The sequence below is a fragment of the Narcine bancroftii genome, chromosome 5 (assembly GCF_036971445.1).
Source record: "Narcine bancroftii isolate sNarBan1 chromosome 5, sNarBan1.hap1, whole genome shotgun sequence".
Taxonomy (NCBI): Eukaryota; Metazoa; Chordata; class Chondrichthyes; order Torpediniformes; family Narcinidae; genus Narcine; species Narcine bancroftii.
The window spans coordinates 93520404-93538056 of NC_091473.1; the positions used below are offsets into that span (position 1 = coordinate 93520404).

General features: G+C 39.9%; 1 protein-coding gene across 10 annotated transcripts in view; it reads left to right on the forward strand.

The window, feature by feature from the left end:
• The window catches only part of sgip1a (SH3GL interacting endocytic adaptor 1a), a 247037-nt gene that overhangs the window by 122159 nt on the left and 107225 nt on the right, over nt 1-17653 (forward strand). For all 10 annotated transcript variants that reach the window (XR_011357752.1, XM_069938392.1, XM_069938387.1 and 7 more), the window contains exons 4-5: nt 11608-11632; nt 15252-15308. Coding sequence is in view for 9 of the 10 variants with exons in the window: in XM_069938392.1 (XP_069794493.1) it covers nt 11608-11632; nt 15252-15308 (82 nt within the window). In the remaining variant the exon portion in view is untranslated. The remainder of the gene's footprint in view (nt 1-11607; nt 11633-15251; nt 15309-17653) is intronic.

Below are 17653 nucleotides of genomic sequence, written 5' to 3' on the forward strand. Positions count from 1 at the left end.
GAGATGGACAACAAGATCTATAGACATATCTATAGAACCATAGAACAATTACAGCACCAAAACAGTATAGTCCCACTGACCTGCACCCAGTCCATAGCCTTCCATATCCCTCCCATCCATGTACCTGTCCAAATTCATCTTCATGTTAAAATTGAGCCCACATTTACCACACTCCCACCATTCTCTGTGTGAAGTTCTCCCTCATGTTCCCACTAAACCTTTCCCCATTTCACCCTTTACACATGTCCTCTGGTTTGTATCTCACCTACCCTCAGTGAAAAAAGCCTATTTACATTTACTCTGTCTATTCCCCCCCCACCCACACCCCCATAATTTAAAATTATCATATCTCCCTTCATTCTTCTATGCTCCAGGGAAAAATGGCCTAACTTGTTTAATCTTTCCCTGTAACTCAGTTCCTGAAGTCTGGGCAAGATCCTAGTAAATCTCTGCACTCTTTCCATTTTATTCATATCTTTCCTATAGTTTAGGTGACCAAAACAGCACACAATACTCCAAATTTGGACTCAACAATGACTTATACAACTTTAACATAACATCCCAACTCCTGTACTTAATACTTTGATTTATAAAGGCCAACATGGCAAAAGCTCTCTTTACAACCCTATCCACCTGTGACACCACATTCAGGGAATTATGTATCTGTATTCCCAGATTCCTTTATTCTACCGCACGCCCCAGTGCTCTACCATTTACTGTGTATATCCTTTCTTGGTTTGTCCTTCCAAAATGCAACACCTCACACTTGTCTGCATTAAGCTCCATCTGCCATTTTTCAGTCCATTTTACCAGCTGGTGCAGATCCTCCACAAGCTTTGAAAATCTTTTTCGCTGCCCACAACACATCCAATCTTAATGTTATCTGCAAACTTGGTGATCCAATTTCGCACATTATCATCCAGATCATTGATATAGATGACAAACAACAATGGTCTCAGTACCAATCCCTGAGGCACACCATTAGTCACAGGCCTCCAATCTGAGAAGCAATCATCCACCACTACTCTTTGGCTGCTCCCATCCAGCCATCATCAAATCCAGTTCATTACTTCACCATGGATACCCAGTTTCTGAACCTTCTTGACTAACCTCCCAGGTGGGACCTTGTCAAAAGCCTTACTAAAGTCCATGTAGACAACATCCACAGCCTTTCCTTTGTCAACTTTCCTGGTACCTCCTCGGAAAACTCCATGCAATTGATTAAACATGACTAACCACACACAAAGACATGTTGATTATCCCTAACCATCCATGGCTATCTAAATAATTATATATCCAATCTCTTACAAAACCTTCCAATAATTTACCTGCTACTGAAATCAGGATCACTGGTCTATAATTTCCAGGGTTTCCTTCAGAGCCTTTTTAAACAATGGAACAATGAGATCTACCCTCCAATCCTCCAGCACCTCACCTGTCCTGTCTCGTTCCCTAATAAGAGATCCAGTATTGCACTCTCTCTTGTTGGTACCTCTATATATTGATTTAGAAAACTTTCCTAAACACATTTGACAAACTCCAGGCCAACCAGCCCTTTTACAAAATGGGAGTCCCAGTCAATAGGTGAAAAGTTAAAGTCTCCTACTATCACAACTTTATGTTTTCTGCTATATCTTTCCAGATGTGCTCCTCCAATTAATACAAACTCATGAGTGTTGTCATACCTTTTCTGCTCCTCAGCTCTATCCATACAGCCTCAGTAGGCAAACTCTCTGCTCTGTCCTGCCTGATATATCTGTGATATTTTTCCTGACAAGCAATGCCACTTCTCCCCCTTTCATCCACACCACCCCCATCCTTCTGCAACCAAGTTTTACTGATAGCCTCAATGTCATAATTCCATTTGGCAATCCACACTCTAAGCTTGTCTGCCTTTCCTATAGTTCTTTATGCACTGAAATAGATGCACCTGAGAGCATCTCCACAATGATCAACCCATTGACTTTTAATGGTACATGCAATTTTAACATCATCTTAGAGAAAAAAATGAGTCTATTTAAAGGATGTGATAATAGGTCACTTAGAAAATATCAACAGGATTAAAAAAGGAAATCATGTTTGACAACCTACTAGTAAAGTAGATAAGAGAGAAGCTGTAGATTTTCAGGTCTTTGATAAAGACACGTATAAGAGATTATTATGCAAAGGATATGGCATTTAGATTAATATACTTCCATGGGCTGGAAAATAAAAAATTGGCAGCAAATGAATGGCACAAATAAATAGGACTTTATTGTGGTAAGCAGTGAACAGTGTGGAACCATAGGGATCAATGCTTCAGTGCCAACTTCTTCTTTGGCTTGGCTTCACAAACGAACATTTATGGAGGGGTAATGTCCACGTCAGCTGCAGGCTCGTTTGTGGCTGACAAGTCCGATGCGGGACAGGCAGACACGGTTGCAGCGGTTGCAAGGGAAAATTGGTGGGTTGGGGTTGGGTGTTGGGTTTTTCCTCCTTTGTCTTTTGTCAGTGAGGTGGGCTCTGTGGTCTTCTTCAAAGGAGGTTGCTGCCCGCCGAACTGTGAGGCGCCAAGATGCACGATTTGAGGCGATATCAGCCCACTGGCGGTGGTCAATGTGGCAGGCACCAAGAGATTTCTTTAGGCAGTCCTTGTACCTCTTCTTTGGTGCACCTCTGTCTCGGTGGCCAGTGGAGAGCTTGCCATATAACACAATCTTGGGAAGGCGATGGTCCTCCATTCTGGAGACGTGACCTACCCAGCGCAGTTGGATCTTCAGCAGCGTGGATTCAATGCTGTCGGCCTCTGCCATCTCGAGTACTTCGATGTTGGTGATGAAGTCGCTCCAATGAATGTTGAGGATGGAGCAGAGACAACGCTGGTGGAAGCGTTCTAGGAGCCGTAGGGACCCATGATTCGGAGCCGAACAGGAGTGTGGGTATGACAACGGCTCTGTATACACTAATCTTTGTGAGGTTTTTCAGTTGGTTGTTTTTCCAGACTCTTTTGTGTAGTCTTCCAAAGGCGCTATTTGCCTTGGCGAGTCTGTTGTCTATCTCGTTGTCGATCCTTGCATCCAATGAAATGGTGCAACTATTCACAATATATATCAGTGATTCAGATGAAGGAATTAAATGCAATATTTCTCAGTTTGCCAACGGCCGGAAACTAAACAAAACTGTGAGTTATAAGAGAAAAGGAAAAGGCTTTCAAAGGGATTTAGCAAGTACATGTCAGATGAATATAACGTAGATGAATGGCAAGTTATCTCGATGACTTCGATAAGATAAGCAAAAAGGCAGAATATAATTAAACTATTTGGAAATATTGATTCCATTCATAAAAGGAGAGCTTGAGACAACTGGGTTTATATTTAGTTGAATGAGGGGTTCATTTAAATTAACATGGTGGAACTTGAAAAAAAAATCAATAGCAATAAATAAAGAATTGGAGAAAGTCAAGGAGTAAATTGAACAACTCTTCAGATCCCAAAAGACTGTATGCTAGTGTATTAAGAAGTGGTTGCAGACAATTGGGAAAACTGGCAATGTGACTCCATTAACCAAAAAAAAGAGAAAGGCAGAAGACAGGAAACTACAGGACAATTAGTTTAACAGCTACGATTGGTAAGATGTTAGATGTATATGTAAATAGCTAATAATTTAGGAAAGCTGAATACAATTAAACCTGGTTAACATGATAACATGATAAGTAAATTGTGTTATTCATAAATAAAGGCAGGCTTATGAGATCAACATTTTGCAATTACTAGGGTTAAAATTAGTTGCTGAAGTTGCCCTAGGTAATGCACAATGTTATTAAACCAGCTGCCAGCATTTAAAGATTTACCGCATTTGATGACATAGAAGACCCACTTTTTTTCCCCAAAATTGGCTCTAAAATAGCCTCTAGGTCTTGTATGTGAAGTTGAAATTTCCTTAACACGTCATGGCTCCTGTTCGCTGGCCGCAGTTTCCCAGCGAACCCTGCGCATGGTGGGCATTGGGCATTAAACATTGCCAGGGAGAAGCGGCAACCTGACCCAGGCCTGGTGGCGGATGAGCCGGTCGCTATGCTGGGTTCTGTGCAAGATGTCCGGCGGCATGGAGAGCACTATGGCTGCACTGCTACATTGGCAGAGAGGTAAGGAGCCGTGGGTAATCAAAGGAGTGTGGTCACAGTGAGGGTGCTGCTGGGAGAAGTTCCATGAGGTATTAAAGTAATATTAAAAGTGAAAACTACGATTCTGATCTGTTGTATGAAATTAAACTAGCTTGTGCAGGTGGGTCAAGGAATTGAGACATTTATCCATAAATACACTTAAAATACTTAATATTCACCTGCTGAAATGGGGGGTCATATATGCCCATGGGTCTTATATGCAGTCAAGATCAAGAGGGTTAGATGAGTGCATGGATGTGAGGGGGTTGGAGGGTTATGGACAGGGAGCAGGTAGGTGGAAGTAGTGGAGTTTTCTTAATTCGGTGCGGACTAAAAAGGTCGAGATGGCCTGTTTCCGTACTGTAATTGTTATATGGTTATGGTTATATGGTTATAAATACAGTATATCAAATACAGTATATATGGTTATAAATACAGTATATACACACAAAAATAAGTACAGCATTGCACCAATTGCTCTCACTTGAAGGTCAGCAAAGGAAAAAGTCAATTCAGCTTTCAGCAGCGATTCTAGGGATGTCTAAAGGATTTAATGTAGGAGTGCCTCATTGGCTGCAGCTAGAAGATCAGTTAGTAGTCCATATACTGGTGCAAATCTTTTGGTCTCAAACTACATGATGATTCTTATAGTTGTTGTATACATAAGCTGGCAGCTCTCTTTGGTCTTGTAGGAATCATAAGGCTCCTATTTTTTAAAATTTAGACATACAGCACTGTAACAGGGCAATTCAGCCCTTCGAGTCCAATCTACACACCATTAACCTACATCCCTGATACATTTTGATGGGTGGGAGGAAACCGGAGTCCCCAGAGAAAACCCACACAGACATGGGAAGAACATACAAACTCCTTACAGACAGTTCAGGGTTCGAATGCATGCCCAGTCTTGATCGCTGATGCTGTAACTGCTATGCCAACCATGCCACCAAATTCCAGCCTAATGCAAGGAAAGAAATATGAATTTACTTAGGCAGTGCAAATACAAAGTATTCCTTTGTTGAAATATTTCCAGTCTATAATATGTAATTATATCCTGGCAAAAAAATAAATGAAAATATGAATAACAAGGATATTTCTATTGAGGAGTAATTCAGTCATTTTAGTAATCCAGATGTCATAGGGGACACATCTGGAAAAAAAATCTTGCATTGATTGCTCTTTATGTTAAAAAATAAATCACTGCAAAGTGTTGGTGACATCAAATTTGCTAATATGTTTTTTATATTCGTTAATATTTGGGAAACAGTAGATGCTTTACTAATTTTATGACTAAGTAATTCAAACAATTCTGCTAATGTCACAAACCAAGGTAGTGGAGCTTGACTGTCTCCAAGAACTATAAAGATTGCGGAGCACTTCTGCCCTTTTTGACTTTTGCTAGATCAAACATTGAAGTACTAAGATTTTTAAGTTGCTACCTATTTTTTGGCGTGGATGGTGGTGGAAGACTGCAAAAAATCAAGGTTTCTTTGTGTGATGCAGGTGACGTAACTGTGTTAACAGTGCAGAAAGTGTTGCTCATTATCTCCCCAGCAGTATGATCAGTGACTCATGCAAGATTACAGATGGGAACTAGTGGCAGTTTGCCAGCACTTTATCCAAGGAGGAATAATCAGCTTAATGGATGTTTGAAAGCTCTCCTTCTGTGACTGATTTCCCCAGTAAATACTTTTCTTGTTTAACATTCAAGCACACTCTTTCCAGGGGTGATTGATGATAATCAGTGATGGAGCTGAGACTGCCATTCTTGGCAAATATTGAAGAGGAGACGTTCTGCGGTTTTCATTTTTTTAAATTCAAAAACATCTTTTGGGTCAGGGAGCAGTGGCACGAACCAAGTTTAAATGTGAGAAAAGAAGACAGAATTAAGAAGGCAACACAACAACAGCATGCTGGCCAGATACAGAATGACTGCCCTCTTCTGACTGCCTGCTGCTCTTCTGTCCTGTCTTGTCTTTCTGCAGTTTCATTTTGCAAGTCACAAAGATCCTTCCCCAAGCCAGAGAAACATCTTTGGAAGAGCAGATAGGGCTCTGATGAAATCAATTCCCATGTCCTTTAACTGGGCACAAATGCACGAGAGGATGGAATTTCACTGGCCACTCTGGAACAGGCCGCTAGCAACTAGGGTGAAGATTGAATCACAAACTGAGTGCATGCTTGTAGTGAATGTCTGCCAAGCTGCCTGTCTTCCCTCTGGCGAGCCTTGCTCTACTAACATTGGCTGTGAATTATCTCTACTGTTAAGGACACTCCCCTTGGATATAACTGTATATGCATCTATTGTCTTTTCATTATTGTACCATGAGTTTCTGCTAATAAAAGCCATGATTATTGTTTGACCACATTGTCTTTGTCTACTTCAACTGGCACTTCAATGCTACCACTCAAAATCCAACTAACAAAGGGGAAAATTGTTCACCATTATAGTTTGTTGCTTTGGTAGGAGAGCAGGACACCTTCCTTGCTAGCGAAAACTGCCCAGAAACAACTGCATGGGCAGAAGATTACTCAGTGAAATCCAAAGAAGCCATGAGCATGCCCTGCTCCAACCTGACCCAGAGGCCATTTTAGAGCCAATTTTGGGGGGAAAAAATGTGGGTCTTATATGTACCGTAACCTGCCTATCGGGCAACTCAGCTGCCTCTCACCAAACTTTATCTTCCAAAATGTTGATCTCATACGCCTGCATTCATTTATGAATAATAACATGATTTACCTTTCATGAAATCATGTTTAGCTTTCCTAAATGATTAGCTATTTACATTCTTTCATTGTGCTAATAGTAACAGTTAAACTAATTGTCTTGTAGTTGCTCCCTCCTGCTTTTCTCTTTTTTTGAATAATGGAGTCACCTTGCCAGTATTCTCAAATGTGGCCATGATGTCTGCAACCACTTATTTAATTCTTTATCTCCACTGCCTAAGTTGTAGGAGCTCCAGGTACTTTGGAGCAAACTATCTGCAATTATAAAGGATTGTCGTCAGAGCCAAGTCTGTGCATGTCTCTAGTTAGAGCCTTCAGTCTGTGTGCCACCCGAAATATCACAGTGTCACCTCATATTAAATATTCCAGAACGTGGTGTATTCAAGACACACCCCAAAAGCTTGAGCTCAATACTCTTGGCCATACTTCAGACTAAATACTTCTGAGATTTAATTCAAGAACTAGAATTGAGTTAGAATTACAACATTCCTTCTCTTGTACTTGGCCTCCATCAAACTGAAGAACTATATCAGTTTCAAGCCAACAGTAACATCTAAAATTAGATTTTTTTCATAAAATAATTTTCTTTTCTTGTGTGCTTCCAACAGGCACCTGCCCCTATGTATTCAATGCCCAGATAAAATCAGGTGTACATTTGAATCCTGTCACCATTATTGCAACATTTTTCAGAGCACTGAGAGAAATAATGTCCTTCAATTTCAATGTTCCATAGAAAATTGACAAATGATGGGGATAAACCAATTCAATCTGCAAAAGACCTACTGGTAAATAGCCTTTAGGTTTTTAGCAGAATGCAGTAAAACATGCAACTTTACAAATATTTTACTTTCTTCCAATTGTAGTTTCAGTATTCTTACAACCTTTATCCCAAATATTTTACTTTTGAAAATATAATAATTAATATTGTTCAAACTGGAACGTGGTCTCAATTCAGATTCACAAAGACCAGCAACAATTACAATCTTCACATCTGAGGTACAAGGCAGCCTCAATGCAGGCAAACATTTAATTTGTTCCAATCTAATACTGTAGTAGGTTCCTCGCAATGAAAATGAACATTGCTTTCTTGCAAATAAAAGCTTCTTCAAGTGGGATTCCCATTTTGGTATTAATGTTCTTCTCCTTGTTATACAGCATTACATGAAAATATAGTTGGAAATAAACAAGAGCACGTCATCAAAAAATGTCCAGGAACAGGCTTTCTTCAAGCAACAATGAAATTCTGCCATTTTGTTCCCATTTTAAAATAGGTTTTCAACACTAACTAAAAGCCAGCTGCAGATGGAGGGTGGAAAGAATTTTTGTATTGCTGAAGAATGCTTTGTGCAGGAAGGTTCATCAAGGGATAGAGTTCATCCATATTAACAGTTCACCAAAGCTTCAGCTCTTACCTTCCTCCGGCTATAGGCAAATGACAGAGAGACTTGATGCATGGCCACTGCATGCTAGTAGTTGACTTTAATATCAAAGGAAGCTTAAGACAGGAGAGGTGATCGGCTGCCATACTGCAGAGCAGCCTTAACACTGTTGCACAGATATTATTTTGGTTCTAGTGCTTGCATTTAACAAATAGTCATAAACTGACACTTTGGATTCAGATGAGAAAATTTAAATAAAGATGACTGAGAGCATAAGAGTGTGAATTGTTAATCATCCTGTGAGAATAACAGCTAACTTATGCCATGCTGTTTGGTGAGCAACATCTCCTTCAACTGAGAATGCTTGGGTTTCTGTGAAGAATGAATTAGTGGGTTAATCAACATTTTCTCCAGTTACGTGGAGTAATTGAATGCAAATATCGCACAGCCAAAAACTGGAGAATTTTCATTTGTTAGGATTATTTAATGGCTGTTTGTCAGAGAGGTAAGAAAGGAGCAGGGGTATTGGCTGTCTTTTATGTGCCTGCCATCTGACAGGTTTTACAGAAGAGTTTGCAGTAAAATAATAGGATAGGCAAGCACTAAATTAGTCAAAACTTGAAAATAAACTTTTTGTGCAACTCACAATCATACAAAATCATACAAAATCACCTCATCGTCACATTTTCTTACTGCTTCAGAGTTATTATGCTATAGCCTTCCAAATTAATGCATATTTTGCCAAGAGTTGCTTGTTTGAAATGAGGTTTCATTCCCTGTCATGGCTTGATTCAAATTACTAATGATTATAACAGAAGTATTCTATCCTTTACTGCACTCAATCTGCCTTTATTTTTTGACATAAGCCCCTTTCACACTTGCGTCCATCTAAATCAGCTGTTCAGTGTCCCGGGATAGGAATGGGGTTTGGTTTTTCACACTTGACCACTCCTAACTGAACATTTTCACACTTGCAAGGAGCCATCCCAGGATTAGGATTGCTCTACCTTCTGGTAACATCATGACATATGGAGTGATGGAGGACCTACCCTAAATCCTGATCAATGTATTATGATTTTATATTTGAACAAAATTAATCATGCCTAATTATAACATAATTAAGCTTTAAGTACAGCACAGTATAAGCCCTTTAGCCCCTGTTGTTGTTGTGCTATAGTGCACAATTATAAATATATGTATAAAATATATATATACTATAAAATATATATATAAAATATATATATACTTTATAAATATAAAGTAGTGCTATAGTGCACAATTTATGCAGCATGGGAAAGTTGGTAGCACTATCGCATACAATTTATAAATACCGTGGGAAAATAGCGTGGGAAAAATAGCGATGGTGGACCTGCCCTCCCAGAATTCCATGCGGCAGAGAAAGGGCTGTGTGCATGGCTGCATGCACAGAGCACTCATGGAGGGGTTTCTCTGCTGCACAGCATTCTGGGAAGTCAGGTCTCTCATCGATTTTTTTTTCCCATGATCTTTATAAATTGTACACTACAGCACTACCAACTTTCCCATGCTGTTTAAAAATTGTCTGCTATTGCTATTTATTTCCTCACTCTCTTCTGCTGCGACTTTCCCATGGCAAAGTTTATACTGTGACAGAATATGTTGTGTTTTATATTGTATACAGATATGTTTTTGGGAGATAAAGTGTGGCAGGGTTCTAAGAGGGTCATGTGGTTTTGGAAGCAGAGAGAGAAAAACAGGTTTTTCTCAGTTTTTAAAGTTCACCAACAGCAGCTGGGACTGAAACAGGACAAGCTGGCAAGCTTGTGGAAAAAAAAAACATTTTGAAGATGGGTTGTGAGTGCTTAGTTCAGCCTGGTCAAAGTCCGGGTTCAAGCAAGAGGAGGGGACTGGCTGCCCAATGTTTCTCTTGAAATAAGAGAAATAAATAGGAACTCTGTGGTGGCCTGAAAGAAAGAGGTTGTCATCTAGAAAACCCTGATGGGGCAAGTTTCTTCAGAAAGACACTGACGTGGCTGATTAGAAGGGATCAGTTTATGTCCAGCAAACAACAAATCTCTCTCTGTAAACCAACATGAACCTTCCTGAGCAGTAACCATTTAACTTTCAAGCATCAAAGACTGGTGAAATTCACAAATGTTAAATTCTGCACACAGTATAAGAATTGCATGCAACTAGTAGACTTGGAGGAATGAGAAGTAAGATCAAAGAACTTCTCTAAACTTACACACACATTACATACACGTGTGCTTGGAATTAGAAGTGGGTTAAGTTAGGTTAGTTACGTTAATAGTAATAAGTTAAAGTTTGATCCTGTTTTCATGTTTAAAGATAATTAAAAGCAACTTTTGTTTAAGTAACCACTTGTCTTGGTGAATATCTGTTGCTGCTGGGTTTTGGAGGTCCTCTGGGTCGTAACAATACTTTCATTTTAATCTTTTCTTCCTTCATGTTCCTGCACTCACAGAAAAACTTGAGTAATTTCAATCCCACAATGCAGTTACTCATTCTACACTTGCCTGATTACAGTGACGGGGATTGTACTCGGGTTGAGGCCGTCACTCGCCCCCCCCCCCCCCCCCACCCCCCGGCGTGAGATTACATCATCTGACACCGGTGTTGAGACAATTTTCCTTTCACACTAGACACTTTGAAGGTCAATTGGCTGTTAATTCCTGGTATCACTTGCAAGTGTGAAAGGGGCTCAAATTGACTACACCATTCAGTTCCATCACCTCATCATCATCATTGCTGCCTGGTTCTGTTCTTATCTCTTGGAGAGTATCACTGGCAATTAACAGCTGTGCTTTCAGCTGCCAAAGACCTTTGGAATTCTATCCAAATAATCTTTAATACTTTTTTTCTCTCATGATCCTTGCAACCCATCTCTTTGACCAACATTTCTTTGTTCAGTGGTGGCGAAGTGAGGTCCTGTGGGGTATTTATCCTGTTTGGTTTGTATATGTCTATCTATTTCTAATAGATAGACTTGTGGTTGGAAACTACAGCCACCAAAATCAAGATAAAGTTGGCGAGAATAGGTATGAATTTCTTCCCTTTATTCCAATCTTGAATTCGCCTGGGTCCAAAAGGATATATGAGCATGTTAATGTTTGTAGTATCTCATTCCCACATTTCGTTGTTCCAGGTCAATTACTCTTACATTTTATTCAGGTTGAAGATGGGGAGATTTTAATACTACATCTTTTTCATGCAAAGAATGCTCAAAAATCTCACTGATTACTAATCCCTGCTGAAGCCAGCAATCTCTATGGTGCAGTGCTATAATTGGTGAGAGAGATGTTGATTAATTACCTATGACAGTTTTTGCTTTAAAAAAATATGTTGTTTGTTTCCTTACAGGGGTTCACCAGACAGGGATGGAAGTGTAAGTATGCAGAGAGTTTCATTACCAGTTCACGTGTAGGTTAAATATTCAGACATATATTTTTCACAAGTCTTAATAATACAGCTGCCTCTTGGTACAGCTGCTGTTCTGCTTAGAATTCAGCCCAAGGCCTTAGCACCAGCACGCTCACTAGATTACAAATTTGATTAAGTAGAAATGTTCTGCAGTCTAATCCCACAGATGTTTCTTCATTTCTAATGGAAAGTGAGAGGAGCAAATTCGCATTTCAGAACAATTATTGGGTCCTAAGAAAAAGGTCTTCAACTTGGAATGTTGACTCTGTTCCTCTCTGATCTGCTCAGACTTTCCTCTTTTTATTTCAGACTTCCATCTTCTTCAGTATTCTGCTTTTCTCTTAAAGATTCCTGAAAAGTGAAGCATGGAGATTGGGAGCGTGTTATTTCGAGGAGGGCCTTGTCTCCTGTGATATTTTGAGACAAAATCTAGTGTCAGGCATTGAGTTAGTCAGGATACTGCAGAAAAGAGCTCAATTCTTCTATTTCTCAGCATCTTTCTATTGGACAGGAGCAGTCCAAACCATGGGAAAGGCACCAACTTTAAAAAAATAAGTATAGGCTGTTTATAAAAAAGGAAAGTAATAGTGACTTGAAAATATACAACACCAGTGCAAGAACAGGAATGGCCCTTTTATCTAGACTGCTGCCAGGTTTTTTCCTGTCATTATTTTTAGGTGATAAATTATTATTCCCAGTTATACACATTGAAGATAAACTGCTGCGTTTAACTTAATTTAGTCTTTGACCTGCTGGCTGCGTTCATGACATGAGAAAATTTCATCCTCTTGACTGCAAATGTTGCCTGACTAGAAGACAAACGGATCCTCAGAAACATACTGTAACTTATAATAATACTGAACTTGAAAAATAATAATTGAATAATGATGAATGTTCCAGATTTCAAAAGAAGAAGTAGCCTCTTGCTATCATCTTTAACATAATAATTGTGGAAGTATAATAAATATGTAATATCTCACACATTTTCTAATTCAAACCTTCTCTAAATGAGTTGATCCACACATACCTCCAGCCTGATGAGCATGAGGAACCTAGAAGACACATATCGATGTCTGCAAGCTTCACCTGAAGTCAACCTGCACACTGTTATTGTTAATGCGCCTCCAATGCGACTTTTATCAACAAGTTTTTGTGAATCACATAGAACACTACAGCACATTACAGGGCCTTTGACCCTCGATGTTGTGCCAACCCATATATTCCTTTAAAAAGTACTAAATCTTCCCTACTCCATAACCCACTATTTTCTTTCATCTATGTGCCTATTGAAAATTCTCTTAAATGCCCCTAATGTTTCAGCCTCCACCACCATCCCTGGCAAGGCATTTCATACACCCACAAGTTTCTGTGTAAAAAAAAAAAAAAAAAAAAAAAAAAAAAAAAAAAAAAAAAAAAAAAAAAAACCCAGATGTCTCCCCTAGCCTTCCCTCCCTTCACTTTGTACATATAATCTTTGGTGTTTGCTATTCCTGCCCTGGTAAACAGGTGCTGCTGCCCACCCTATCTATTCCTCTTATAATCTTACAGACCTCTATTAATTCTCCTCTCATCCTCTATGCTTCAAAGAGAAAAGTCCCAGCTCTGTTAATCTTGCCTTGTAAGACATTTTCCAATCTATGCAACATCCTGGTAAATCTTCTCTGCACCTTCTCCATGGCATCCACATCCTTCATCTAATGAAGTGACTGAACACAATACTCTAAGTGTGGTCTCACCAAATTTGTAGAGTTGCAAACTGACCTCTTGACTCTTGAACTGCCCCTATTAATGAAGCCCAGCATCCCATTGGCCTTCTCAAGTATCCTATCAATTTGTGCAGCAACTTTGAGGGATAAATTGATTTGGACAACAAAATCCCTCTATTCATCCACACTCTTAAGTAACTGACCATTAATCTTGTGCTCAGCCTTATGATTTGTCCTTCCAAAATGCATTACCCCACACTGATACAGATTCCGCTCCATCTGCCAGTTTTCTGCCCAAGTTTGCATGCTGTCCATACCCTGTTGTAACCCATGACAACCTTCAACACTATCCACAACTCCTCCAATCTTTGTATCATCTGAAAACTTACTGACCCATCTTTTTGCCTCTTCATCCAGGTCATTTATAAAACTCACAAAGAGCAGAGGTCCCAGAACAGATCTGTGTGGCACTCCACTAGTCACCGACCTTCAGGCAGAATACTTTCCTTCCACTACTACTCTCTGCTTTCTATATGCAAGCCAAGATCTATCCACACAGCCAATGTTCCATGGATCCCATGCCTTATGACTTTCAGAATGATTCTCTCATGGGGATCCTTGTCAAATGCCTTACTAATATCCATATAGACCTTCTGGCCTACCATCATCAATTTATTTTCTTTCACCTCCTCAAAAAACTCAATTAGGCTTGTGAGGCACGACCTTCCCTTCACAAAGCCATTCTGGCTGTCCTTGAGTAGACTGTACTTCTCCAAATGCTCATAGATCCTATACTTCAAAATACTCTCCAATGGTTTGCATACTACGACATAAGACTCAGCGGTCTATAATTCCCAGGATTTCCCTTAATAAAAAATGTCAATTTAAATTGACCTTTTTTTTAAAACAAGGAGACTATATTTGTGATTCTTTAATCCTGCAGCACCTCTCCTATGTCCAAAGAGGACTCAAAGATCATAGCCACTCCCCCAGCTTCCCTCACTTCCCACAGCAAACTGGGGTAAATCCCATTCAGCCCCAGGGACTTATCAATCTTAATGTTTTTAAGAAGATCCATCATTTCCTCTTCCTCAGTCTCGACATCATCCATCCCAAAAGCCCGTTCTATTCAGACCTCAATCTGATCGAGGTCCTTTTCTCTTGAGAATACTGAAGCAAAGTATTCATTTAGGACCTCCCCAACCTCCTCCACCTCCAGGCACATATTGCCTCCTTTATCTTTTAGCGACCCAAGATTCATTCTCAACATCATTCTATTCTTCACATATGCATAGAACACCATGGGGTTCTCCTTAATCCTACATGCCAAGGTCTTCTCTTGCCCCCTTCGAGCTCTCCTTAGTCATTCATTAGAGAGCGGTATAAGCATTCAATAAAAAGAGAGATTGCAGCCTTTATGGAAAGCCAATGAATAAAAAGTTCCTCCAAAAATTTAACTGAGTCCACTTGCTGGATCTTTCTAGTGATCCATAAGGACAATGTCTCACACCACTGGGTGACTGAACAATTGCTCACGTCATGCTTAAAATCTTTGCTGAAAGAGCAGTTACTTTTGTTACTGCATATATATATATCCAGGCTGCATCAGTCATGAGAAACCTTGCACGCTTGTGTCGAAGTCTGTTGGAAGGCAAGCTTCACCTGAAGTCTTCAAATATGATTAAATTAGTTTTAAGTCCTTATGTATATAAAACTATGCCTGTAAATGAAGACCAACTATGTATATGTGCAGTGTAGCAAGACTGTCCAGTCATTTTATGTGTACAGTTTTACTAGAGTTGGCTTTTTATAGGAGTACCTGTAAATTTGCAACATAGAAGTCATTAACAGCATCCTTTTATTTTTAATATTCAACAGAAAAAAACTAATGGTGCTCCAAATGGATTTTATGCAGAAATCGACTGGGACCGATATGTAAGTGTAAAATTTCTTGTTTTAAGTACTACATTTTACTTGAGGATTTTCAGCAATTATTCTGCAAGAATCTCTTTGATAGGGAAATGTCAGCAAACTATTATTTATTTAAAAACATTTAGTCAAGCTTATTTACAGTGCATTCCATAATGTTTGGGACAAAGGCACTTTTTTCCTTTATTTGCCCCTGTGCTCCACAGTTTTAAATTTGTAATCAAACTATTCACATTTGATGAAAGTGCACATTCCAAATTTTATTCAGTGATTTTTGTGTACATTTTGGTTTGATCATGTGGAAATAGCAGCACTTTTTATACATAGCCCCTCATTTCAGGGCACCGTAATATTTAGGACATAGCTATGGTATGTATATTAAAGTAGTCATGTTTGCTGCATATCCCTTGTATCTAATGACTGCTCGAAGTCTGTGATTCATAGATTTCACCAAGTACTGGTGATCTTCTGTTTCTGCTTGTTTTGGGGGCTTTCCTCCTTAAGTTTTAAATTTTCTCTTCAGCATATGGAAGACATGCTCAATTGCATTTAGGTTGGGTGACTGAATTGGCCAATCAAGAATTTTCCAGTTTTTACCTTCGAAAATCTCCTTTGTTACTTTAGCAGTATGTTTGGGATCATTGTCTTGCATTGTCTTGCATGAAGCATTGTCCAATGAGTTTGGAGGCATTTCCTCTAACTTGAGCAGATAAGATGCTTCTATACACCTCAAAATTCACCTTTCTACTTTTTCCAGTTACATCGTCAATGAGATAAGTGTACCAGTACCTGTGGCAGCCAGACACACCCAGGCCTTAAGCACCCCCACCACCACATTTCACAGATGAGGTGGTATGCTTTGGATCTTGGGGAGTTCCTTTACGCCTCCACACTTTGTTCTTGCCATCACTCTGATACAGATTAATATTGATTTCATGTGTCCACAAGACTTTTCTCCAAAATTCTGCAGGATCTTTTAAATACTTTTTGGTAAACTGTAATATGGCCATCCTGTTTTTGTGGCTAACTAGTGGTTTGCATCTTGCATTGTAGCCTCTATATTTCTGTTCATGAAGTTTTCTGCAGACAGTTGTCATTGACACATCCACACCAGTATGCTCTTCCTTCTTAATAATGTTCCAAACAATTGATTTTGGTAGTCCTAAGTTTTAAGCACTGACTCTTGCAGTCTAAATTTTCCAAAGAAATGATCTATCAAGCATTGCTATACTATATCGATGATTTAACCAAGGATTTTTCCATTCATAGTTGTTAGTTAAAGTTCAGGAGATAAACTTTGTTTTTCAACCTCATAATGATTTCTTTGATCTTCATTGGCACAACCCTGTTTTCATTGAAAAATAGCAACTATAGACTCCAAAGGTGATCATAAGCTTAGACACAAGCCTAGCTCTCTTATACCAGCACCAATGAAGCAATTAAACATACCTGAGTAATCACAAACACCTGTGAAGCCAAATTTACCAAATGGCATGAACCATAGCACCATACCACATTATATCACAGAAATAGGCTCCTTCACTCCTTCTGGTCTGAACTAAACCATTTTCTGTCTAGTCCCACTGATCTGTAGCCAATGCATAGCCCTCCATACTTCTCCCATTCCAAATTCTTCTTAAATATTAAAATTGAGCCCCCATTCACCACTTCATCTGGCAGCTTGTTCCACGCTCCCACCACTCTCTATGTGAAGATGTTCCACCTCAAGTTCCCCCCTAAATTTTTCCCCTTTCACTCTTAACCCATGTCCTCTGGTATATATCTCACCTACCCTCAGGGAAAAAAAACCTATCTACATTTCTTCTGTCTATCCCCCTCCCCCCTCATAATTTTAAATACCTCTATCAAATCACCTCCCATTCTTCTATGCTCTAGGGCACTCATGTCAAACTCTGGCCCGCGGGCCAAATTTGGCCCGCGATATAATTATATTTGGCCCGCAAGATCATTTCAAAAATGTATTAGAGGTGGCCCGCCCTGCAGCGAAAGCCGATGCTGTTTTTTGGTAATGTCACCCCCACCATCCTCCCCCTTCATTGCACATCCTTCCCCATTGTAACACGAGAAGTCTGTCGATGTCATCAGCCAGCAAGCCAGTTGGAAGGCTCCCTGCACAACCAGTCACTTTTCCCACCTGTCGAGCGATGTGGCGGATTGGCGAGCGCCTGTGATTTCCTGTCGGCGCGACGGGCATGGCAGGCTACACACGGCCCCTGGGCAGCGCGAGCCCCACGTGACTGGCACCGGACGGCCCTTCCACAGCGCGAGCGCACTTCTCCCAGTCGCCACGACCTTCAGCGCTTGCACCCGCGCGGACCCCAGGGACGGCT